This window comes from Pteronotus mesoamericanus, unplaced genomic scaffold (genome assembly GCF_021234165.1).
Source record: "Pteronotus mesoamericanus isolate MK-2021 breed Mesoamerican mustached bat unplaced genomic scaffold, CSHL_Meso_final contig_25, whole genome shotgun sequence".
Taxonomy (NCBI): domain Eukaryota; kingdom Metazoa; phylum Chordata; class Mammalia; order Chiroptera; family Mormoopidae; genus Pteronotus; species Pteronotus mesoamericanus.
The window spans coordinates 33,953,104-33,978,831 of NW_026555105.1; the positions used below are offsets into that span (position 1 = coordinate 33,953,104).

General features: G+C 34.4%; 1 protein-coding gene across 1 annotated transcript in view; it reads left to right on the forward strand.

Annotated features, from left to right (window-relative positions):
- MACROD2 (mono-ADP ribosylhydrolase 2) overlaps nt 1-25,728 on the forward strand; it is a 2,155,137-nt gene that overhangs the window by 1,295,989 nt on the left and 833,420 nt on the right. The window contains exon 6 of the mRNA XM_054574077.1: nt 15,933-16,054. Coding sequence (XP_054430052.1) covers nt 15,933-16,054 — 122 coding nt within the window. The remainder of the gene's footprint in view (nt 1-15,932; nt 16,055-25,728) is intronic.

Consider the following 25,728-nt stretch of genomic DNA (forward strand, 5'->3'; position numbering starts at 1 on the left):
TTTTCTTTGAGGTTGGTTTCTAGTTTCAAGCCTTTGTGGTCTGAGAAGATGCTTGTTATGATTTCAATTTTCTTGAGTTTGTTGAGGTTTGTTTTGTGTCCTATCATATAGCCATTCTTTGAAAAGGTTCCATGTATTTTGAAAGGAATGTGTATTTTGCTACTTTGGGATTAAGGTTCTACATATGTCAGTTAAGTCCATTTGCTCTAATGTGTCATTCAGTTCCACAATATCCTTGTTGATGTTTTGTTTGGAGGATCTATCCATTTTTGACAGTGGAGTGTTAAAATCACCTCCTATCAGCATGTTGCTGTCTATCTCTTTCTTGAAGTCACTCAAGATTTTCCTTATACATTTGGGTGCTCCTATGTAGGTGCATATGTGTTTACAACTTTTATGTCTTGATGAATTTTTCCTTTGAGTATTATGACATGTGCTTCTGAGTCTCTTTTTATGGCCTTTGTTTTGAAATCTATTTTGTCTGATATAAGTGTTGCTACCTCTGCTTTTTTTTTTCCTGTGTATTTACTTGGAATATTTTTTTCCATCCCTCTACTTTCAGTCTGCGTAGGTCCTTTGTTCTGAGATGGGTGCCTTCTAGACAGCATATGTGAGAGTCATGTTTTTTATCCATTCAGCTATCCTATGTCTCTATTTTTCATTTTTTAATTTCATTTTTAGATCATGTTTATTCTGTTACAGTTGTCTTAATTTTTCTCCCTTGCCCTCCTCCACCCATCCCACCCCACCCCCTCTCCCACATTCAATTCCCACTCTGTTGTCCATGTCCTTGGGTCATTCATACAAGTCCTCTGACTGGTCCCTTCCCCTTATTTCCACCATTATCCCCTTGGGTGTCCCCCCACCCCATCCTCCAGTTTGGTCACCATTAATCTGTTCCCTGTTCCAATGTCCATGGTTCTATTTTGTTCATTAGTTTATTTTGTTCATTAGGTTTCTCTTACAGGTGAGATCCTATGGAATTTGTCTTTCACTGACTGGTTTATTTCACTTAGCATAATATTCTCCAGTTCTATCCATGTTGTCACAAAAGGTAGGAGTTCCCTCTTTCTTTATTTTTTTAATGCAGATTGATTTTTTTTTACTTACTTTTTTAAATGTCAAGATCCATTATAAAATATTAAAAAATTTAAATGCATTATAAAGTCTCAGCAATCATGACACTTACACAGAAATAATCAAGTAGATCAATGAAATATAATGAGCATTCTAGAAAGAAACATATATATCTGTCTAGCAATGTAATATATGATTAAATTTATATTTCAAAACAATGGGGAAAATAAGGTTTATTCAACAAATAAAGTACATGGATGACTATTAGTTGACTAAAACAAATATAGAACCCTGTTTCACACATTAGGCAACAAACATTCAGGTGAGTTAAAAATTAATATATAAACTCTAGGGAGTTTTAGGAGAAAATACAAAATAATATTTTTCTCACCCTGAAGTAACATATTCAAAACCAGAAGTATAAAGTAAAATATTGACAATATGACTATATTAAACATTTAAGACTATGCAGTAATACCATGTTAAAAAAGTTAAAGGACAAGTAATAAAATACAAAGTATTTGTAACACATCTATAAAAGGGTTAATAGTTTTGGGGGTTTTTTTAGGGAAAAAATTCTACAAACATTTAATCAAAAAACAGATAAAGAATACCAAAAAGTCATTTAAAGTTGTTTTTTAAAAAATACAGAAATAGAAACAAAATATACAAAAACAGATTTAGTTTCAACAAATAATAAAGTAACAACTAAAATAACACATCTTTTTCACAATCTGATTAATAAGTATTAATAATATTGGTAATATCAAGTATTGGTGACTTGAAAGGAACTGGGTATTTATACTCTTTTTCTTCATCTTCTTAAAGCATATTTTAAGCATATATAGCATATTTTGCAATACTGGTTTGGTAGAGGTGTATTCTTTTAGCCTTCTTTTGTCTAGGAAACTCCTTATTTTGCCTTCCATTTTAATTGAGAGCTTTGCTGGGGAGAGCAGTCTTGGTTGCAGCCCTTTGCTTCTCATGACTTGGAATATTTCTTGCCATTCCCTTCTGGCTTGTGGTGTTTCTGTTAAGAAGTCAGCTGCTAGCTGTATGGGGGCTCCCTTATATGTTACTACCTCTTTCTCCCTTGCTTCCTTTGATATTTGCCACTTTAATGATGATGTGCCTTGGGGTGGACCTCATTGGGTTCCTCTTGAATAGGACACTATGTGCTTCCTGGACTTGTGTGACTTTTTCTTTCTTCATATTTGGGAAGTTTTCCATCATTACTTTTTCAAACAGGTTCTCTATTCCATCTTTCTCTACTTCTCCTTCTGGTATCCCTATCATGTGCATATTATTATGTTTCAGGTTGTCCTGCATTTTCCTAAATGCCTCTTCATTCTTTTTGAGTCTTTTTTCATTTTCTGTCTCTTTCTGGGAGCTATTTACTACCTTGTCCTCCAGCTCGCTGATTTGATCCTCTGCTTCATCTAGCCTGCTTTTGGTTCCTTCTACTGTGTTCTTTAATTCAGAAATTGTATTCTTCATTTCCTCTTGTGTCTTATTGATAGTTTCTATGTCTTTTTTCATGTTGATATACTTTGCAGTACGTTCCTCATAGTTTTCCTGTAGTTTTTTGTAATTCTCTCTGAGTTCACTGAGCTCATTGAGCTTCCTTAGAAACATTGTTTGGAACTCAGTATCTGATAATTTACTTGCCTCTATTTCATTTACTTCTCTTTGTGGGGATTCCTCCTTTCCCTTCGAATGGGAGGTGTTTCTTTGCCTTCCCATTATTTGTGAGACTCTTCTTTTTGGCACCTCCTTCTTCAATTGATCTGTCTTGATTTTCTGACTTTGTGGTGTGAACTTCTATGGTATGAGACCACTGTTTTTATGTTTTTGTGGATCTGCCTATGATGATGTCAGCTGTTGACCCTGTCTCACCTTATGCATTCTGTTTGAGACTTCCAGGAATCTACTGTTTGTGGCTGTCTCCTTCAGCTGTTAATCTAGTCACTCTGCACTCAGCAGGCCAGCTTAGAGACACCACAGGTCAGGGCAGAGTCCCTTCTGGGAGCTGGCTTATTGGGTCCTCTCATGCTGCTGCCACTCAGGAAAGTGGTCTACCTGAGTCTGATGGCTGCTGCCGTATGGTAGAGGAGTCAGCACCCGGATCCTGCTGACTACTCTGTCCATTCTCTCCACAAAGCCTCTGTCTCCAGTCTCTCCTCAAGTGTCTCTAGACTACTTTGTGCCCCCTTTAGCCAGGGATGTACATCTGTGGCTGCCGCTCTGTATTCAGCCATCATGTTTTAGCACTACCGATCCCAGGCAGAGTCTCCTGGGGGTGGGTCTATTGAGTCCTCTCACTCTGTTGTTGCTCAGGGGAGTGGTTGGCCTGAGTAAGATGGACCCAGCTGTATGGGGGATGAGTCAGCATTGGGATCCCACTGACTACTCTCTCAGTTCTCTCCCCATTGCCTCCTTCACCAGTCTCTCCTTAGGAGTCTCCAACCCACTCTACCTGCACTTTTTATGGAACCCAGGAGAAGTGGCTACAAATAAAAATTTATGTGTTGGACCTTTAAATGGCTCTTTGTGTCTCCAGCCACCCAGCTCTGGCAGAGAGCAACCCTGCTGCTTTTCGCAGCTGGCTGTTATCTGCATGCTTTTTTGACTTTGGTGCTGTAAACTGGAGATCTCCCCCTATGATTCAGACCCCATATTCTCAGGGGAATACAATTAACCATTTAAATCTCACTCTGGCACTGCCTCCCGTGGACGCCCAGTCTGCCTTCTCGAGTATCTACCTCACTCCTTACCAGTTACTTGTACTAAAGCCAATTACTCTGTCTGTGGTTATAAGGCTCCTCTCTCACTATTGTTCAGTTGCTTATTCCAGATGATTTCTTCACTATGTAGCTGTAATTACAGATTGGTCCTGAGAGGAGGTCAGTGTGACTTCTATTCACTCCTCTGCCACACACTTAGTGAAAATACACATTTTAAAAAAAGTTTACTTGCAGGTTTAACGTCATTATTTGGTACTGAAGTTTTTATACCCTTATTTTGTCTCAAATAACCTGAAGTATTCTCAAAAGTTTTTCCACTCTTCAAAAATATCCTTCTCATGATGTTTTATAAATGTAACCCAAAATTAAGCTGCTGTTTTGAAAGTATTTAAAATCATTATCGAAAATTATATTCTGTTTGTTTAATTTTATAGGGCTATAGAAGCAGCATGACAAAAGTATAAAGGCATATATTAAGTGAATTCAAATCAACTGACAGATAGCTATTACAAAGTTTTGTGTAGACAACAAAATAATTTATATCCAGTAAGAATGGTTGATACAAGAAAGAATTATATGTAGAAGTTAGCTACATGTAGAGGTTAGAAAAAGATGTTTTAATGAGAGGAGGAGAGATAAACATTCTTGCAAGTTAAAACAAGAACAAAAGTTTGAAATGAAGGGATGTATGTGAAAAGGATAGCTGAAGACAAACTTACTGACCCAGAGAATAAGTCAGGGAAAGACTCTAGAATGTACAGCACACACAATATTTGATATAAAGTGAAGACAATTGAGATTTACTCCCAGAAATATAAAACCCACCTATTAGGAGTTCTAAAAAAGAATAGGGAAATGAAAAAGCAGTAAAAACTTCATAACTAAAAGAGGGACAAAAAACTTTGGTCCTGAAAGAACTTAGAATTTAGAATTCCAAAGATAAATAAGTTCTTAAAACTTCTGGAGAGGAAATGAAATCCAGCTTACTTGTGCAGGTATAAAAATCAATTGGCTTTTTCTCATGAAGTGAATGAAGCAAAATCCTCAGAATTTGGAGAGAAAAATTAATACAAACCTAGATCCATATACACTGGAAAATTAACACTCAGAAATGAGAAAAAGTATTTGAAAATCCTGTGACTTAGCAAGTTCTCATCTATAGACTGTCTCTGAAAGAATTACTCAAGGACATACAGGGAGAAAAACTTAAATAAATAAGTAAATGAGGTTAAGGAAGTGAAGACCAGGGATACAAGGGTAGTGGAAGCAAAGAAGCTAGTAAAATATAAATCCTGACATACTTGGTTAATATGTATAATTGTGAATTTTAAGAGTGCAATGAAGAAATACAATTAAATATGAAAGACCTTATTATTATCCCATTTGTGTATATTGTGAATATAATAATGTATAAGTACTAATGGTAATCAAGTCAGAACTCACCAAATAATACATGCCAGTTACTGTGCTTGATACTTTCACATAAATACATATTGCATTCTCCAAAACAAACTTGAGAAATAGGTATTATTATTCTGTTTTTACAGAAGAGAAAAAGTAATTTGCCTGAGTTTATCAGTTGGTGACTGGCATTTTCCACTGGTATATGAAGACTAGGTTTTTTTCTTACCTTTTTCTTGATTTCATGCTGTCTAATTATAATTATACATTCTGGTGACCATCTTTTTGTGGTACCTTTAGATATTCCTTTATAAAATAATTATTTTTGTACTCAGACCAAATCTTCCCATTCTTTTATTCTTATTTCTCTCATCATAGTGCCTCTTCAGCTATATTATCATATCATCTCAGTCACAGGCCCATTTCTGAATAGAAAAGAGAATTTTTATGCATTGGCCTATACAATAGTATATTGCTAGGAAATCATTCAACAGATGTCACTTATTTATTTACAGGTTTTTAAAAATCTGATATTTATTACTTGATTGTGAAAGATTCCATGCAAACATTTCACTTTTAGTATCTGAGTTACTATGAAATGATATCTTGGTTTTATTTGAGTGGATTTACATGAATGGTTTGACTAAATAATCTTGTGAAAGTACAGGTTGACCTCTTTGAATCTTAGTCTCATAATGAATTATGATTGAGAGTTTCAGTGATATATTTTTTTTCCCTACTGGGATTCTATTCCAGGACCCAAATAGGCAAAGAAGGAGAAAAGTTTTTTGTTTTTTTTAAAGGCGACTTTGGTACTGGAAAATTAGTTACCTTTAACGGTGTAAATTTTGTTTTTTTTCTCTAACTCTTCTCTTATTCTTGGCTTCCTTCTGCATTTTATTTTGATGTTCATGATAGATTTTCTGAAGACTTAAGAAGCACTACAATAACTTAGACCTCAGCTACTGTTCTAATGTCCTTATTTCTGTTATCCCCTCAGTCACCCAGAAAGAAGTTGCAATAAATGAATTTTTATTCTTCCCTCTCCTCCCACCCCCCTTAGAACCATCATCAAAATTGGCCAGTTTACCTTTACATTTCTTGAATTATCTCCCTCTCTTTTCATTTCTGCTAATCTCTCCTTTAGTGGTTTTAGTTGCTTCTAACTCTTTCTGTAAAGAAACAAGCATGAGGAAATCATTGCCATGATTTTTCTTGAAAATTCATCAACCTGAAGGATACCTCCTTGTTTTGTCCTGTGATATCTTGTGAATTAAAAAAAGCTATTCCCACCATTTTCTTCTCAACTAGAATCAATTGCTCTCATAGCAGACATCTTAAGCTTTTTTTCTTGGGTTCTTAGATTTTCCCTCTTGAGTTTTTGCACGTGGCTTAAGAAGTTCCTTCCATTCTCAAGAGGTCAGTAAGAAGGAATGATCTGATCACCATCTCAGGGAAGAGAAGAGAAATACTAGTTTGAATTGCTAAAAATTGAGAAATAGATAAAAATTTCATTTAGTTAAGGTTACTTTTTTAACAATGCCTTAAGTCACCTAAAAGTCAAGGCAGAGAAAAACCATTTCTTGAAAACCAATACATCTGGTTTTCCCCAATGCAGTTGAAGGAGAGCACTGTTTTTTTTTTCAACCTTAAGGAACAGATAAAGTAGTTAATCGTGTCCATTTTACATTAGAAAAGGCAATATTTATATTTAAATAGTAGGTGTGCACAGAAAGGGGCTGTAGTGTAACAGTTTTTAAATTGCAGTCTGGGGAGCCCTCTTTCAAGCCATTGGTGAGTTCAATGCCATGTTCATAATATGCAGAGGTTATTTGCATTTCTCTTTTCCTCTCTCTTGAGTACACAGTAGAGTTTTCCAGCGGCTACATGACATGTGGTAAAGTCATTTTCCTGATAGTTAATAGTATATGTGCTTTTGTTTTCTTGTGTGTTAGAAATGACCCACCAAAACAGCTCTTTGAGTCCTGTTATTTTTAAGAGTATGAAGATGTCCTGAAACCAAAAAGTTTGAAAACAGCTCCTACTGTGCACAAGGAGCTAATCATTTCCAAAAAGGTGGGAATGTAAACTAATTTCCTAGTGTCCAGCCACATAAGCCAACCTGATCACCTCATGCTAGAGAAAATACTCATTGTGGAAATGTTTAGTGAAATTGTCCCTACTTTTTAAGCATTTTGTCATTCTTATTCCTCCTCCCCTCTTTTTCATGTTGTTTAATTTGTGTATGTAAATTTATAAAAATACAACTTCACAGGATATAAATTTCTGCAATTCTTTTTTTTTAGAATCTGTTATTCTATTTCTTAATCTGTCCTTCTTATTTGTATTTTTAAAATATAAGTGTTTCTTCAGAAAATTAGGTGTAGAACCTAATGTGGGTGTGTATACCATAGTAGCAGAACCCAAGTGAGAGTGCACGTATAAGCATATGAACCAGCTATAGTCCAGGACTGTTCTATGAATACATCCGTCTCAGAGAGATATTAAACCTGGTTTATTCTGATGCAGAAGTAGGGTCATTATACCCAAATGTCATTTTTTAAAGAAATATGAACAGTGACCCCATTAATTTTTTGAGAAGATATATAGAGAATCTGTCATTTTCCATTTTGTGATTTGAGAACCAAAACCAATCTCTAGAACAAAGTAAGTTTATTCTAAAATGAGCTATATACAGATAAGGGAAACAAGACATTTTTAAGATGCATTTATCATCTCTTACAAAAAAAAAGGCAAAGGAATCACCACACATTTTTTTTTTCCTGTTGGAAATCTTTGGAAACAGTCTCTTGGCTTTTGTTAAAGAGTGTGATGGTGTTACAATCTTGTTTATTAAGTCATCTATAGTGCAGTTATTAGGAAATCTTTAAAAAGACTTTGCTAGGTTTCTCTGTGAAGAAATAGATTCTCAGTTCTACTAGAAATGTATGTTGAAAGATCTTAGCCAGTATAACTACATTCCATTGCTTTGCCCAGTCTAGACTGTCCATTCTCCTTATTGTTTTCTCTAATCCAGTATATCATCTTTGATTAGATTCATAATATTGGGCCAACTTTTATTTAATCATCCACAAATTACTCATTAAGCAACTGTTCCTGTAAAGTTGTGGGTTTTTTGGGTGACTCAGATATGGATTTCTCATGTTCCCTATAGCAGAAGTGTAGAGTCTCTGCACAAAGAGAAAGAGAGGAAAAATATGACTAGAAAGAATCTAGGAGCATTCATAGTCATATCTGATTCCCTCCAATGACAAGAAAAACTAGGACTCCTCAGGCAGAAGGCTGTATTATTGGAGACCTCTGGCTAACAGAATCTTCTTAGTTGTTACAGAAGTGTTGATGTTAATAGTTATATAAATGGTCAAATATAAGTGATATTGGACACTAAAAGAAGCTAAATGAGTTCAAAATTAATTTATGTACTGGGGTTCAGGAATTGTATCTTTTAAAAAAAAATCAAATTTTCTTTGGGTTTTATGGAATGAGAAAGATTTTGAGAAAAAACATACAGGGACTCTTGACACCAGGAAAGGCCTTGTGTCAGAAAAGCACAAGGCCTGTTTGGTGTGAGTGAATGGTGCAGTTGCCCTATGTTCATGGTACACAATGGACTCTTAGTAAATATTCATTGAATGAAGGACAGAACTAATGACTGAGTGAATGATTGCATAAATCTTTCTTGTCCAGACTTGGGGTGACAAAGGGGTTATAAACAGGGGTCCCCAACCTCCAGACTGTGGACCGGTACCAGTCCAGGCCTGTTAGGAACTGGGTTGCATAGCAGGAGATGAGCTTGAATGTAATTAGCTTGAATCATCCAGAAACCTTCCCCCTCACCGCCCCATCTGTTGAAAAATTGTCTTCCACGAAACCAGTCCCTGGTGCCCAAAAGGGTGGGGACCACTGTTTACCACTATTATAAAAGAAGGCTGATGACAAATAAGCACATGAAACCTCAGCATGAGCCTGCATACTTTGACATTGACTCCTTTGCACACTTCAGTCCTAGCCTAGATTCTGCATTTGTGGAATTACCATTGCAGTAGGAACTAATATTCATTTATTTTTACCTACTATATAGGATTTTAAAGCCTTACTTTCCCCTGTGTCTTAATAAAGCACTGGTTTTGCATCTCTCTGAAAAGGCTGCAATTTGCTGCCATCCCTTGAACTGTAACAAAGACCTTATTATTATCTCCTTTGAAAAAGTTATATTGTCTATCTAGACCTCCACCTCCTCTCACCCCTGCTATTGAAACATTGGAAATGCCATGTATTTGACTCACTTCCTTGTAGGATGTTTCCGCTTTGGGTTCATTCTAAAATGATGTAAAATGTTGGAACTTTGCAGATAATTTCAGCTTCCCACAGTCTTTCTGAGATCCCTTTCTGTTGGAAATGACACCATTGTAATGCAGATACTCCCAATACCCTGTGGAATTTCAAAGATTCTATAAATGGCTGACCACAGGATATCCCCTTTACAAAAATTTCAATCTGTATTATTGAAAATGGCCCTTATGTGGAGGGTTCAGCTGCAACCCTACCAGACACAGTCCCATCTGGAGGACTGACCTTAAATATAACTTTGGCAGAAGAAGGAGAATTAATAAACAATTAAAGATGAGCTTACCTCTTCCTTTCTTTTAAAAATATAGAAGGTGATATTTTGGTAGAAACTGTTTGAATAATATTTGGCAACTTAAATCTCACAATTTAAGCTCAAAACCTCACAACTTTGAGGCCAATAAAGCATACTATAGGTACATGTTGTCCAAAGATGTAGTGACAGTATCACATTCTCATGTAAAAATGATATCAAACCTCAAACTGAGCTGAGTGTATTCGTTGAAGATTTAGCAATGTATTCTGTGTGCCTTTATCAGCTGCAAAAATGCAAATGTCATTTAGCTACTGTGGATTTAATCTTAGACATAGATATGTTGCTTGAATAACCATAGCATCAAGGAGGCTAAGAGAGTTAAACCAAAACCCCTCTGTGACCAAGATCTGTGAAAACAGCAAAACAAAAATAAAAACAAACATGCAAAAATCAGATTAACTCACAGACTTAAAAGAAAATGGACTAGAAAATAACATTGTATCCTAGACTCGTACAAAAGAGTTGGGTGATTGTAGTCTTTCTGGACATGGAAAGAAATCCATCATGCCCCTGAAGGGATGTATGAGAGAATAACCCAAACTTGGAAGCATGCTACAGGGCAATATTTGAAATACATTCTAACTGAAGTCTGTTGCAGATTGAAAAGTAACATATTATGGACAATTGATTGTTTCTTGAAATATAATAAAAACAAGCTTTAAAAATGTGTGTATGAAAACATTGACCTATATGGAGAAAAAAGGCAGCATTTATTTTGTAATGCTATCAGGTGGTAATTCAATTTTCCATTAACTGAACTTCAAGTATTCTGTTTCAGGTCATAGATTGGTGGTGCTTATCATATAAATTGGCCAATAAGGTTTACAAATAATACCTTTAGTGCTTGGATTTGTGGTTGTATCTTTAGAAAAGAAAATCAATTTAATTCCGTGCATCGGTTTTCTCCTTAAAATTCATGCAATTTGAATATGATTGACAGGGCACTGCATCATTATGCAGTCTGTTAGATGGACCGATTATGCTTATGAATACAAGAGTGAGCGAATGAAAGCAATGTGTAATTGATTCTACACTTGGTCTGACTGTTCATTAACAGTTTGAATGTAGTGCAGTTGCTTCTCAAATCAAAAACTATGAGAGTGACCTATATATGTGCTCTCTCATTTGTTCTAAAATGCATTATGCTAATATATTTTTGCAGAATGTTTTGCTAAATTTGTTTTGGCAAGGGTAATTCTGATTGAATCTTTGTAAATAATTCTAGTGCTTTTAATATTCATTTGACATTCCAATCACATATTTTTCAATTTACACTTTTTGAAATGAAAGCAGGTTCTTCCTCCAACCCCCTTTAAAAAAGCTTCTTTCCTACCCTCCTTTTCTATATAGTCCAGACCAATTTCCCAAGGTAAAATGAGGTGGGGGAGAGCGAGGTGGTGTTTACAACTTCAAAACAAAAGAGCTGATTCATAGACTGATAGATTTCAAAAACAGATGAGCAAAAACAGGTTCCATTTGTCTTGCCACACTTTAATCTGATAAAGCACAAAAGGGCCTACCATCTCATTTTCCATATCTCTTCAAAGGGTTGCATTTGAAACGTTGATTAAAGGTATAAATTTCATTGCTGTTTTCTCCACTTTCCTCAGTTGTGTAAGAAAGGGCTTCAAACTCATGTAGGCTCTTTTTCCTTTCTTGAATGTTGAGCTGGACATAGCATTATGGGAATTGCATTATTCTTATTGCTCACAGAGAGATATGATGTTGATTCTAGAACAGCCATCCCTGCTCTTTCCTTTGACCATACATTCCTGCCACATTTTAAGACAGAAGAATCAACAAAACTAGTGTTGGGCCAGGCAATTCCATTTGGGAGCTACAATTACACTGTGATCTGTAAATCAGATTGTATTTACAATTCATAAATGTATTAATCTCATATTCTAATTTTTTCTCTAGCTCTGATTTTTTATTTATCAAAATAGTAGGCCTGAGAACACAATACCAGAAGTAGATTTTTTTTCTTGTGATGAGAACTTTTAAAATTTACTCTCTTGGCAACTTTCAAATACACAATACAGTATTGTTAACTATGCCATGTTGTATATTACATTCTCAAGACTTATTTATTTTGTAACTGCAAGTTTGTACCTTTTGATCACCTTCATCAATTCTGCCACCTAACCACCAACTCCTGTTTCTGGCAAAAACCAATCTGTTCTCTGTATCTATGAGTTAGTTTTTTGTTGTTATTGTTGTTTTAGATCCCACATATAAATGAAATCAGACAATATTTGTCTCAGTGTATATGACTTACTGCACTTAGTGTACTGCCTCAGCATCCATCTGTGTTGTTGAAATGGTAGATTTCCTTCTTTTATATGGCTGAATACTATTCCACTATATGTATATACCATGTTTGCTTTGTGCATTCATCCATGACTGATACTCATTCATCTGGATAAAATAAATTAGACTCTTTAGAATGTACAGATAAATTGTCAATAGGCATGCAGAAGACAAATTGCACTTAAAAGCAACAAAGAATCTCAGAGGCCCTCTTATTCAATTCTTCCTTTTAGCTTTGAAGATGGAGGTACAAAGAAGAGAGTGACTTGCCCAAGGTCACATAGCTGGTTAGTGACAGATTTGGAAATTCTGACTTATAATCAGTTATTAGGTCTTAAAGTCTAGCGTTCTTTCCACACCAGAGCAAAGATGATAAAAACAAAACAATGTTTTCAATAAACATTGAAAAGTCTCCTCTGTCATTCCTGCCTGTGTCTTTAAGGTGCCTTGGATGCTACTGATGTTTCTGGTGGTGATAATTACTATTTCTTGAGCCTCTGCATGCATCAGACATCAAATTAAACACTTACATTTACATTATTTATGCCATAAGATCCACAAATTTATATGAAAATGCTATTGTATTTAATAATAAAGTATAAATTATCACAAAGCGCCAATGAAGTTATAATATTTATCCCTAACTCATTCTCAATCAATGGGTTTGAAACTATTGCTGTGAAAGAGTAGTCTATAACATTTTTGTTATTAAAATGAATCTTTATAATCACAAGGCTCATGTGCCACTTAACCATGTTTAAGCTTCCTTCAAATGCCCAGACATCATTCTGTACTACATTTGTCTCCATCATAAGGTTAAATATTAAGGATGCCACACCGCACAGAAGAGACCCCAGAGATCACCTAAGCAACTGATTTGTTTTACAAATTGGAAGACCAAGACAGGGACCAATAAAATAATGGCTTCATTTGAGGAAATTGATGAGTCAGAACTAGAGCTGGAATTAGAAGGCAGGACTCCTGACTGAATTTGATAACAGAAAAAAAAAAGAAAAAAAAGAAGGAAACTCTTGGTGTGGAAGTTACTCATAAATATTATAAAAAATTAAAATAATAAAAAAAATTTCCTTCCAAGCCTCACATTGACTCAACTCCAGCTTTGTAGAGGTCATCATATTGGCCAATAATAACACTTGATCCTAGATATTGTAAATTTAATATACAGCATAATATCCTAGATATTGTAAATATAATATACAGCATAAAATATAGAGAGAGTATTTTGTGGTTGGGGAGGCTCATTTATTGATTATTTCTTCTCAGACTTTTAAATTAAGTGGAGAACTAAAGAAATTCAAGAACTGATTTTTCATAAATTTTATTTACTTTATGTGGACAATAATGGCTAAAGAAAAAAGCAAGGAAAAAGTTTATGATGTCACTGTTTCCTGATCTTATGAACTCTTCTCTCTCTTTTCTCCCCATTCATGCCAATAAGCCCTGCTATTACTTGGCTCTAGATACATCTTTGTGATCCCAGATAAGAGACACTTATTCTTGACCTTCTCCATCCATAAAATAAAGAAACCAAGGTCATAATCCCTTGTTCTTTATACACTAAGTGTTTGAAAAGGCAATGGGGAAGAGCTGAAAAAAAAGCATGTACTCCACCTTCAATGCAATAAGGATGCCAAAACTTCCCTAGAATGGTTTCTAAAGGTTAATTTGTGCAAACTTAATCCCATGAGGCACTCTGCAAAACATAGGTTTCAGTAGTCAAGTGTATTTCAGAAACAGAGAATTGTGTGTCCCATTGTAGAGACTCACAATGTGCCGTAGCATGCTAAATGTCCAGAGGCCCTGCCCTTAGGTAACTGCTTGACTTAATTTCACACAGTGATTTCCAAATTTAATTGACCTTAATGACCATATCTTATTGAACCCACTTTGGGAAATACTGCCCTGTAAAATTATAATAGCTAGGCACAAACATCAAGTAGTCATAAAAGGGAAAATAAGGTAAAGCTGAGTATAATCTATCTTACTAATGTAGTATAGCATTCATTTAAAAACAGAAACTAATGTAAAATGTTCATATAAACGTCACTACATAGGATACAGGATTTGCATTCTTTTACTATATTCAAATATTTTTTACTCTTATTACAAAAATATCACTGTGTGCTTTATTTTTTATTTTTTGATAAATACAACCTAATTTTCCTTTATCGTTTCCTTTTATTGTAGCAGTTCTCACTTTAAAGCCAGGTTTGCTTGTGAAATAACATTTTCATGAACTCACTATTGACATTTCTGCCTATTTTAATCACAAGATATAATCTTTAATATTATCTAACTAGGGTTTAAATACCATTTCAGAGTTAAAAATTGAAATCAACATTTTGTGATTTTCTCAAATATCAAATGATACTCTTGACATTTTGCAGGCAATCAACAAAGATTTTTTTCTTAGTGATTTATTTTCTGCTATTTAAATTTCACATGAAATTTAAAACTATTCCATAGACTCATCTTTGTAATATGTTCTTATTCCTTCATCATTGTTTTTGAAAGTAAATGATACTGATTAGCCAAAGAAAATAATTTCATTATAATTATCCAAAACTACAAGACTGAATTTTTCTTTTTGATAAAAATTGATCATTGTTATATCAATGAAATGGACTAATAATCTAGATTAACACATAAAACTGGAAAGCAAGAGTTTTAAGTCATTTTCAAATAATTTGAATTACATTTTTAAAATAATCTTTATGGACTTAAAGTTAGGGGAATCCTTTTTACAATGATCCTAACTTAAAAAGTTTATGTATGTGTAGGTGTTAAAACAATGGCTGGTTTTATGTAGGGGAAAAAAAAGAAAAATCTAAATTTCTGTTTTAAATATAAAGAGGTTGAAAAGTATACATTGCTTTTTGAAAGTTTTTATACAGCATGGAGCAAAAGCAGGTTTACAGTTGTCAGTATGAAAAAATTTATCCTTGTATTATTATTTATTAGTCATTGTATTATTTTACATATGAACAAATATAAACTTATTTTTGCTCCACCCTGCATAGTAAAAAATAGAAGCTAGGTAATTATTTGGGACTGTTTTCCCTAAGATAGCTTGTATATGTGAGGATTGGTAGTTGCACTTTAAAATTGGTAGGGGCAGGACCAACATTTAGCTCAAGAGATCACTTCATCATAGCAGACACTAAAATTGGTAGGAGTATTTTAAAAGTACTCCTTCTAGGGTTATTACTTATAAATTATCAAGCTATTTTCAGAAACTTGCCCTTCATTGTGCCCTTCAATGCCTGAATCTGTCATCTTATTTACAAGTAAGGTAATGTGTAGCGTTGACCCTTCCTGTGTCAATTCAGAATGCTCATTTTTCAGGCAATTGTTTCTTAGTTTATTTCCCATCAAGGTTTTATCTTTTGCCAGGGTGCCAACTATTCACATCTTGGATTATAATTTGTCTCACCTGGATCTGACTGATAATGATGAAACAATGTGTTTGTAGGGGATTCCTTTTCACAATTACCACCTCCCTGTGAAACTGCCTGCTTTAGGAGGTTGTGCTATCTAAATAAAGTCTTTTACCAGAGAAACATTTGCATCACTAGTATTTCTTAGCCTGCTTGTCTCCAGGCTCCAACACAAAGACCTAAAATAAATAAAACATCAATTATGTGAAAAGTGAAAAAATCTTTCTTATCCTATTTTTCTTCCTTTTCCATTTACAGATGTCATCCATACAGTAGGGCCGATAGCAAGAGGACATATTAACAGTTCCCACAAGGAAGACCTTGCAAATTGCTATAAATCATCTCTGAAGCTGGTGAAAGAAAATAACATCCGATCAGTTGTAAGTACTTTTATGTTCTTTATTTCTTATTCTTTTTCAGCCTTCATATTTTGGAAATCAGTTTTGTCCAAAATGAGGGTGGAAAACCATTTCCAAAATTTTGATGTGGTGATTACTGGCAGGGGGAGAGTATAAGGGGACTCAAAGGTAATATAAAAAAATACAATAAAGATTAAAAATAATCAAAAAAATTCTGAAAACTCAGTTTGAGAATCTTAGTGATGCCGTCTGTTAGTTATCATGGCCCCACTCTTTTGTATGCCCTAAATATTTGCTAAATTGTTCATGATGTTTTGAAATTTAAAACATCATGAACAATTTAGAACCCCAGAACTGGAACCATCTCATTTACTTTCCTCTCTCACTTTGCTATAATCTTTTGAAGAAAGTGTGTATGTTTTTACTTGACAGTTGTTATTCCTTTAGATTTATTTTCCTTTTCCTGAGCTAATATTCTGTGATTGGGTATGCCATATTCCTTCTAAGTTTTATCAGTTTAGACAGAGAGAGTTCAGAAAATGTGGATCTGATCTATTTCTTTACCAGTAGCTTTAGATGAAAGACAGCCTTTCTTCTTGGATTTGCAGGTATTTATTCACCTGCTTTTCTTTTACAATAGTACTACATTTATTACATATCGATTACACAAGGAAAATAAAACTATGAGGAAAAAATGAGAGTATAAATACCCAAGAGTGAGTTAATTTGGGTGGAATTCCTTGGGTCTTTTCAGATAAAATATAGCCTTTCTGAAATTGTAAGGCAGTTAAAACTTGACTCCTTATAAGTTTGAATGGATCAACATTGCTTGGGAGTTCATAAAAGTGGTGGTTTTAGCCCTGGCTTGTATGTCTCAGTGGATTGAGTGCCAGCCTGTGAACCAAAGGGCTGTGAGTTTGATTCCTAGTCAGGGCACATGCCGGGGTTGCAGGCCAGGTCCCCAGTAGGGTACACTTGAGAGGCAACCACAGACTGATGTTTCTCTCCCTCTCTTTCTCCCTCCTTTCTCCTCTCTAAAAATAAGTAAATAAAATCTTGAAAAAAGTGAAAGTGGTTGTTTTATTATTTACATGAAGAAGCATTGAGAGTCAGACACATTTAGATAAATTTAATCATCACTGTATTTTTCATGACTGAGTATAAAGTGACTTTTTCAATATACATTAGTGAGTTTGCTTAAAATAAAAAAAAACTTTTTATAAGTCAATTATATAGCCTTTTAAATCTTTGTATAATTATCAACAGAGCTGAATATTTTATTTCACCTTTTGATATTTTTTTAAAAATTATCTTTGCAAATGAATCAATAAGTAAGACTTCTGTCTTAGAGGAGAAAGTTCAAGTTCAAAGAGAAAGGAGCAAATCAAACTACTAAAACAGTTGGCTAATTTGGTTCTCTACTGGAAAAAAAAATAGGAAAATCAAAACAGGTGTACACATTCAGAGGATAATTAAAATGTTGTCAATGTGGCTTATTGATTTCAAAGGGCAAGGGGCTGAAGTACTTGGGAAAATGATTATGTATAGAAGTTTCAACTTAGAGAACATGGACCTTGAGACCTAAAGAGAATTTACCAATAAATTCACTGGCATCTCTATTAATTTTTTAGCAAATAAATGAGAGGCTAGACCGTTAGAAACAGTATTAAAAATAGCACCCATTCTTTCAATAGGAAAAAGAAACATTCCTAACTAAGATGTTCTTAAAACAAGAGTATCTGCTGTTGCACTACTACCACTGGGAAAGGTGATGAATTATGGACTAAGTTAAAATAACTTTTATCAGATGGCCTACAGATGGACTTAAGCAATACTCTAGTCATTTTGGCGTTGGAATCAGGTCTACCTTAACATCCTTGATGATATTTTGAAGGCATATATGTTACCTGGATAAAATTAGCAGGTAGTGCTAAACTGAAGTTATTCCAATATTAATTACAAATGGAGATGGAAAATATCTGCAGAATGTGAAATAAAATTTCAGATAAATTAATCTGTATGTTATGGCAAGATTGACTGGAGTTGTCATTGAATGTCATATCTTATTCATAAAAAGAAAAAGTCCATTTTTCTTCCTTCTTTCTCTTTCCTTCCTTCCCCTCCTTCTCTCCCTTCTTTTTTTTGTCTGTCTTGAAAGAGGAAATAGGGCTTTATACTTTTCATGTAATATAGTATTCTTGAGCAACATTAAAAGCATAATATTGCTAATGTCATCAGATCCACATTATTTGGAGGTTAATTGAAAATTCTTAGAAATGTGATTAAGATGGGATAGAGGTGTTTTATCTTATAGGCTTGTACTTTGTAGGTTCATCATAATAGATGTGGAGAGACGGTTATATAAAAAGCCTGCTTATTAAAGTGGAAAAAAAACTTAACTTGAGCTCATTTATATACATCAAAGAAAATTTCTCATAAACCATTTTTTTTTAACCAAGGTAGCTTAGTGTTTGCTTTACCAATGATCACTGTGTGACCATGGACAAGTCATTTCAATATATTGCAGCCTCGGTTTCCACATACAAATAATCAGTAAATTATTATTGCTACCTTTGACCTAACTCATGAGATATTATGGAGGCATTGGAGATAATAGATATAAGATAATTAAAAAATTTAATTTTCTTTAGAAGCATTTGGCAATATTGCCTCAAGTATAAGGCATTTCACATTTTATGATTTGGAGAATTTAGGAAATTGAGATCATTACTCCTTTGATATCTGTTTTGAAAATCAGATTTCTAAACATTTATCATATCTTTTATTTATGCTTTTAAACCAGAAATGTATTATCTTAAAGTATTCAGTTAGTATATTTCCAAAGAAAAATTCACTATTTTCCTCCTCCAGTGTAGGGAAAAACCTTGTTCTCCCCTACTTTGTGTTTCTTCCCTGTGAATATAATTTACTACTCACACAAAACACTTCTAGTCACCAAATGTGTGGAGGTTTTCACCCACACCAAGCAATTCTGTGCAACACCAGCTGGGTGTCCTACAATTTAACTCAGTTCTGATACTATCTATTTGAAGATAGTAGCAGATCTTAAAGTTTAGGGGCTCAGTCTCATAAGATTCCTCCTCTCCCCTCCCACTCCTCCACACACACTTTAGATGCCAGTCACAGGTCCAGGTTATCACCTGTGCCACTGATCAATAGATGGGAGTTTCCAATGACCCCCTCTTAGGTTCAATTAATTTGCTACATGGGCTCATAAAATTCAGGGAAAGACTTCTTACATTTTCCAGTTTATTAAAGGATATGATAATGGAGACAGATGAAGAGATACACAGGGTGAGATCTGGGATGCTACTGGGCACAGAGGCTCCTGTTCCCGTAGAGTTTGGGTGTATCACTTTCTCAATGTGGATGTTTGCCAATCTGGAAGCTCTCCAAATCCTGTGCTGTTGGGATTTTACGGAGACTTCCTCATGTAAACATGGTCAAACATTAATCCCAATTTTATCCCCTCATCCCTATCTGAAGGATGAGTAATAAGGCTAAAGATTCAAAGCTTGGTCTTTCTGGTGACCAGTGCCCATCCACGGCTCATCGAGGGACCTACCCAGTGTGACCTCATTAGAACAAAATATGCTCCTAGTCATCTTACCAGTTAAGAATTTACAAGGGTTTTAGGAGCTCTGTGTCAGGAACCAGGGAGAGAGACTGATACATATTTTCTATTATCTCATAATATATTTACCAAAATAATTAAAATGATTAATACAAGGGGAAGGGTCATCGAGGAACCCCAGGACCCATGGACAAAGCCAAAGGGCAGTAGGATTGAGAGTGGGAGGTGGAGGTGGTGCGGTGGGAGAAAGTGGTGGGGGGAAAATAGAGACAAATGTACTTGAACAACAATAAAAAAAAAGAAAAAAGAAAAGTATTAACAGAATCTTATTTATATTCATTAATAATATTACCAACCGATATCTGCATTGACAGCACATAGCATAGCATACGATAGGACTTATTGCTCAGGAGATGCAATGAATTGGATTATACTAATATTGCTATCCTATGCAACTGTCTTAAATTTGTAATCTAATTTTTAACTTTTAAAAAAATACTGTCATATCACTATGGTTTTTCTATGTTTTGTTTTAGAACAAAGCTACAAAAGTAAATAAAGAGTAACCAGATAAAATGGGGTAACAAATATGTCACAAATTAGCTATGAGCCAATATGGTAAAAACCATATGAGAATATATTATTTTATTGGTCTGGATCACAGCACAGCCCACAGTTACAAATGACCTCAAAATCTTAGTGACTTATATGCAGAGACCCTGCCTTATGGACATCCCATCATCTCATAGTTGTACTGTCTGGAACTGACAACCTCTTCATCCATAGAACAGAGGTTTGGTCAAATCATGCATGAAATTTTTACTGTGTCAGCTTAGAAGTGATATCCATCATTTCCATTCTCATTTCAGTGTCCAGAACTGTTCATATAGTCCTGTGTACTTCCATGGGGGTGGGTAGTGTCCATGAACAAATGAAATATTTGATGGGCACCACTATTCTGCCAAATTAAACCAAAGGCTTTGGGATCACAGCAGGGGGTCAGAGATAACTGCTTTACATTAATTTCTCCAAAGGAATATATTGTTCAGATTCTTACTGGAGGTAAAACAAATTGTATGATCATGTACTTATTTGATAAATAATAACACCCACTGTGTACCAAGCTATTTTAAAGGTATCTTCCAGAGAATATTTGTTATCTTCAAATATATAGTTTGTCTCCATCTCCTGACCATCCTGAAAAATAAATAGACAAGATCATCTTGTTCCTTCTATGATTTGAGAATACTTTCTAGTTCTCTCATCACTTTTAAATATCTTCCCACAGATGTCTGAAATTCCATAATTTATGAACAATTTATATGGTCAGGCATTGTTCTTTTGCTGTAATTTTTCTTTTAAATGCAAACACTCATGAAATCAGCAGATAATTAATTTTCTAATACCTTAATATGAAGGAATTTATCAATTTACTTTTCACTTTGACATGATAAATTAGAGGATGATAGAAAGACTAAGCATCTCAGCCTGAGGGAGGAGGAGAACTGAAAGGGACTCTGAAGAGAGGTTGGAGAAACAGAAAACAAACTGGGGTACAAATAAATTTCACTAACCTTCTATTTTTGCTAAAAAGAGAAACTTTTTAATTGGAGAAGAGGGAAAGTGAAAGAAATACATTAACTATCTAGAAACAAGGTAGTTATTTGGTTGCTGGATGTGACATTTATGGATAAAATTTTCCCTGTGAAAAAAATGTTTTTTATTAATTTAAGACAATTTCCTTACATTTTTTCTATACATTCTTTTTTGGTGGATTTAAAAAATGTATACCCACACATTTGCTTTAATTTTTTTTAAATAAAAATAAATTAATTAATACATCTAATGGCTTATTTTACAGTGGCATGGCTCTCCTATGAATTAGTAATTACCACAGTTTTACTAATATTAAGGGATGTTTCAAGTTAGGATTTTTATCATGATTCTTGTTCTAATCTTATCATAATTTCAAATGAAAAATCTGGCAATATATCATGTTTCCTATACCTAGTTTGTACAAGTATCTTATTCCTTATAACTTACTTTCAATATAATTCAGATATTTTCCTCTATGAGTTCCACTTGGAGAAAATTCAAATATATGTAAATCTACTTTTATATACATTCTTGACAAGCTTGATAATATTGATTCCAGTATAGGCAAAAATGTAAGGCATCATGTAGGGGATAATTATAAACAGAGTGAACTGAAAATGGGAATAAGAAAAAAATAGTTGAAAGAAAGGTAAAGGAGAGTGTAGGTGTTCTCAGTAAAACCTTAGGAAAGATAAAGATAGATGTCAAAAAAATAGATCCAGATGTAGAACCACAATATTTTTCATATATATTTATATATTCTTTATTTAAAAATAAAGTCACCTCAAATGTTTAATTATTTATTTGCATTAATGACCATAGTATGAGTTACTCCAGGTAATAAATGACCTAAAAATTCATGCAAATTAAACAATAATAAATGACATACTGACATTTCAACCTAAATTTTAGAACCACATTTTTCTAATGCATATGACTTGAAAAATGAATAATCAGGCTAATAAAATAAGCAACTGAATATGTTTTGACTTCTGGGACAATGCTGAGTCCTGAGAATATTAAAAGGGAATTGTGGAATTGGAGGAGGAAAACCCATATCCAAAATATCCTCTTACATGTACATTACCTAAAACATATGAATGGGAATTGGGAAAACCTTGGTAGAATCTTAGAGTTAAGTGTAGAGATGAAGGCTGAGAGGGAAAATTTCTATTGAGCAGAGTCTGTAAAATGGAAATAGTAATAATGTATCCATTATCAGTAGGTGCTGATGTAGAAGATATCATAGATGTTTTCTTGTGTATCATGTCATCTGCATTTTTTGTATAATGATCATTGAAATATTTTATAATGATTTTTATAAATTATTCTTAACCTTTATTTCTCTATTACAACATGATCATGCATATCTCAATGGTAAATTCTACTATCAGGTACAATTTTAGGAACCTAATCCATGCCATTCATAAAGGATCACAGTACCCTGGGTGGTGTGGCTCAGTGGATTAAGTGCCAGCCTACCAACCAAAGAGTCGCCAGTTCAATTCCCAGTCAGGGCACATGCCTGGGTTGTGGGCCAGTTCCCCAATAGGGGGCGTGCAAAAGGCAACTACACATGAGTGTCTCTCTCCCTCTCTTTCTCCACCCCTTCCCCTCTGTCTAAAAATAAATAAATAAAATCTTTATAAAAAAGGATCACAGTGATTTATCCTCTCAGTATCAGTATCAGAATAGATTCATATTGATTAATATTAGACATTTAAGAAAACTTTTAATTGACAAAATATAGTGTACTCATTATGACATTCTTTGAGTAAGAAGAACATGCAATAATAAAATAGATGTTTTATTAAAATTATCATAAACTGAATATTAACAAGATATTATTTAGATTAAAAATAATTTTTCCATAAAGTATAACAATTAATTGATATATGAATTTAGTAGTTTTATGTGATTATGGACAGACTAAATGTTGGGCATTTGTTTAAATATGTGCACCACTGTGATTGTCAGATGAGCATCATGCTAGATTATTTATTGGGAGGAAATAATTGTAAATCTTCATGGGTAGGAGATACCCAATGCCAATAGAGATCTCTCAAAGCTAGATGTTGCTCCTTCCATGAATCATAGATTTTAAGAAGTAATAGCTTCCAAGGGAAGAGATGATAGACATATAAATTCAGTGCTACCTGTAGGTATTTTGGCAATAAGCAACTTTGAAATTCTGCATTTAATTGTTTCACTCTAGGATAGGTTTTCATTTTAAGGCGTAGTCAAGTGAATCTTATTTTGTTTTACAAGTTCCCTTCTGAGAGGGTTGTCATGGCAATGAGTTCTCAGCCTGAAATTTTTAAATGCTGGTTTTATTTGATTATCTGAGTTTCCATTACAAGCCACATCAATCAATGCAGTCCTCTCTTCAAGAAGACTTTTGCATTTTCATTTGCATTTCTCTGATGGCTTAGTGATGTTGATCATCTTTTCATATGTCTATGGGCCATCTGTACGTCCTCCTTGAAGAAGTGTCTATTCAGGTCCTTTGTCCATTATTTAATTGGGTTGTTTGTCTTCCTGGTGTTAAGTTGTATGAGTTCTTTATGTATTTTGGAGGTTAAACCTGTGTCTGATACATCATTGGCAAATATGTTCTCCCATATGGTTAATTTCCTTTTCATTTTGATGATGGTTTCTTTTGTTTGTTTCTTTTGTTTTTGTTTATTTTTAATTTATTTTTTATTTTTGGTCAGTTAGAGTTGCCCCCATTTTACACCCATTGTTCTCCCCTACCCTGTCCAACCCCTGCTCCTGAAGACAATCCTCACCCCATTGTCCTTGTCCTGGGTCCTTTGTACATGTTCCCCTTTGATGACAATTTCATAGCCATGCAGAAGTTTTTTAATTTGATGTAGTCCCATTTGTTTATTTTTTCCTTTATATCCCTTGCCCAAGGAGATATATCAGCAAAAATATTGGTACATGGAATATCTAAAATTTTATTGCCTGTTTTCCACTAGCCCTTTTATGGTATCATGACTTATATTTAAGTATCTTATCTATTATGAGTTATTCTGGCGTGTGGTGTAAGTTGGTGGTCTAGTTTCATTTTTTTCGTGTACCAATTCAGTTCTCCCAATACCATTTGTTGAAGAGGCTATTTTTACTCCATTATATGTTCATGCCATCTTTGTCAAATATTAAGTGACTATAGAGACATGGGCTTATTTCTGGGCTCTCTATTCTGTTCCACTGATCTATGTGTCCATTCTTATGCCAGTACTAGGCTGTTTTGATTACAGTGGACTTGTAATATCATTTTAAATCAGGTAATGTGATCCCTCCAATTTTATTCTTCTTTATCAAGATTACTGAGGCTATTCAGGGCCTTTTTTGGTTCCATATAAATTTTTGGAGTATTTGTTCTAGATCAATCACCTCACACCTGTCAGAATGACTGTCATTAATAAATCAATAAACAACAAGTGCTAGTGAGGATGTGGAGAGAAGGGAACTCTAGTGCACTGTTGGTGGGAATGCAGACTGGTGCAGCCACTGTGGAAAACAGTATACAATTTCCTCAAAAAAATTAAAAATAGAACTGCCTTTGGATCCAACAATTCCAATGCTGGGAATATATCCTAAGATTCCCTCGTCACCAATTCAAAAGAACCTATGCACCCATAATTGCGTGGCAGTGCTATTTACAATAGCCAAGTACTTGAAACAGCCTACAGTGCCCATCAGTAGATGAGTGGATCAAGAAAGTTTGGTACATTTACATAATGGAATATTACACAAAAGAATGAAAGAAGATACTCCCATATTTGTGACAACATGTATGGAACTAGAGAATATTGTGTTAAGTGAAATAAGCCAGTTGGTGAAAGACAAATACCACTTATAAGAGGAATCTAATAAATAAAATAAACTAGAAAGCAAAATAGAACCAAAGACATGGAACAGATTGACAGCTGCCAGAGGGGAGGGAGAAGGGGGATAATGGTGGAAAGAAGGGGAAGGGACTAGTCAAAGAACATAATATGAGTGACTCATGGACATGGACAATATTGTGGGGATTGACGTGGGAGCAGGGGGTGGGATGGGCAGAGAAGGGCAAAGGGGGAAAAATTGGGACAACTGTAATATAATAATAAAAAAAGAAGACTTCTGCAGCCTTAAAAAACTGACCTTTTAATTTTTTACTTTCACTCCTTTGTTTAATTTGGTATCACAATTTCCCAGCCAGCTCTTCATCTCAAAACACCTTCTCCTGTGGAGCCATCAGTTTTCTATTTCTCATTTTTTTTTTAGGCAATGTTGTCTTGGTTCTCAGCTATCTCATTTATAAAGGATGATGCTAAGTTTCTGTTTCTTTTCTAGCTGGCATTCTAACAGCTGTGTGACTAATGATACTACTAATAAACAACAAGAACAAAAGCACTTTTCATTAGTGCTTCACTTTACAGTTTACAGCAGTGCGTCCCTATACATCATCTTGCTTGTAACTCAAATTCTCTAGCTAGTTGCCTGTGTTTCTTTG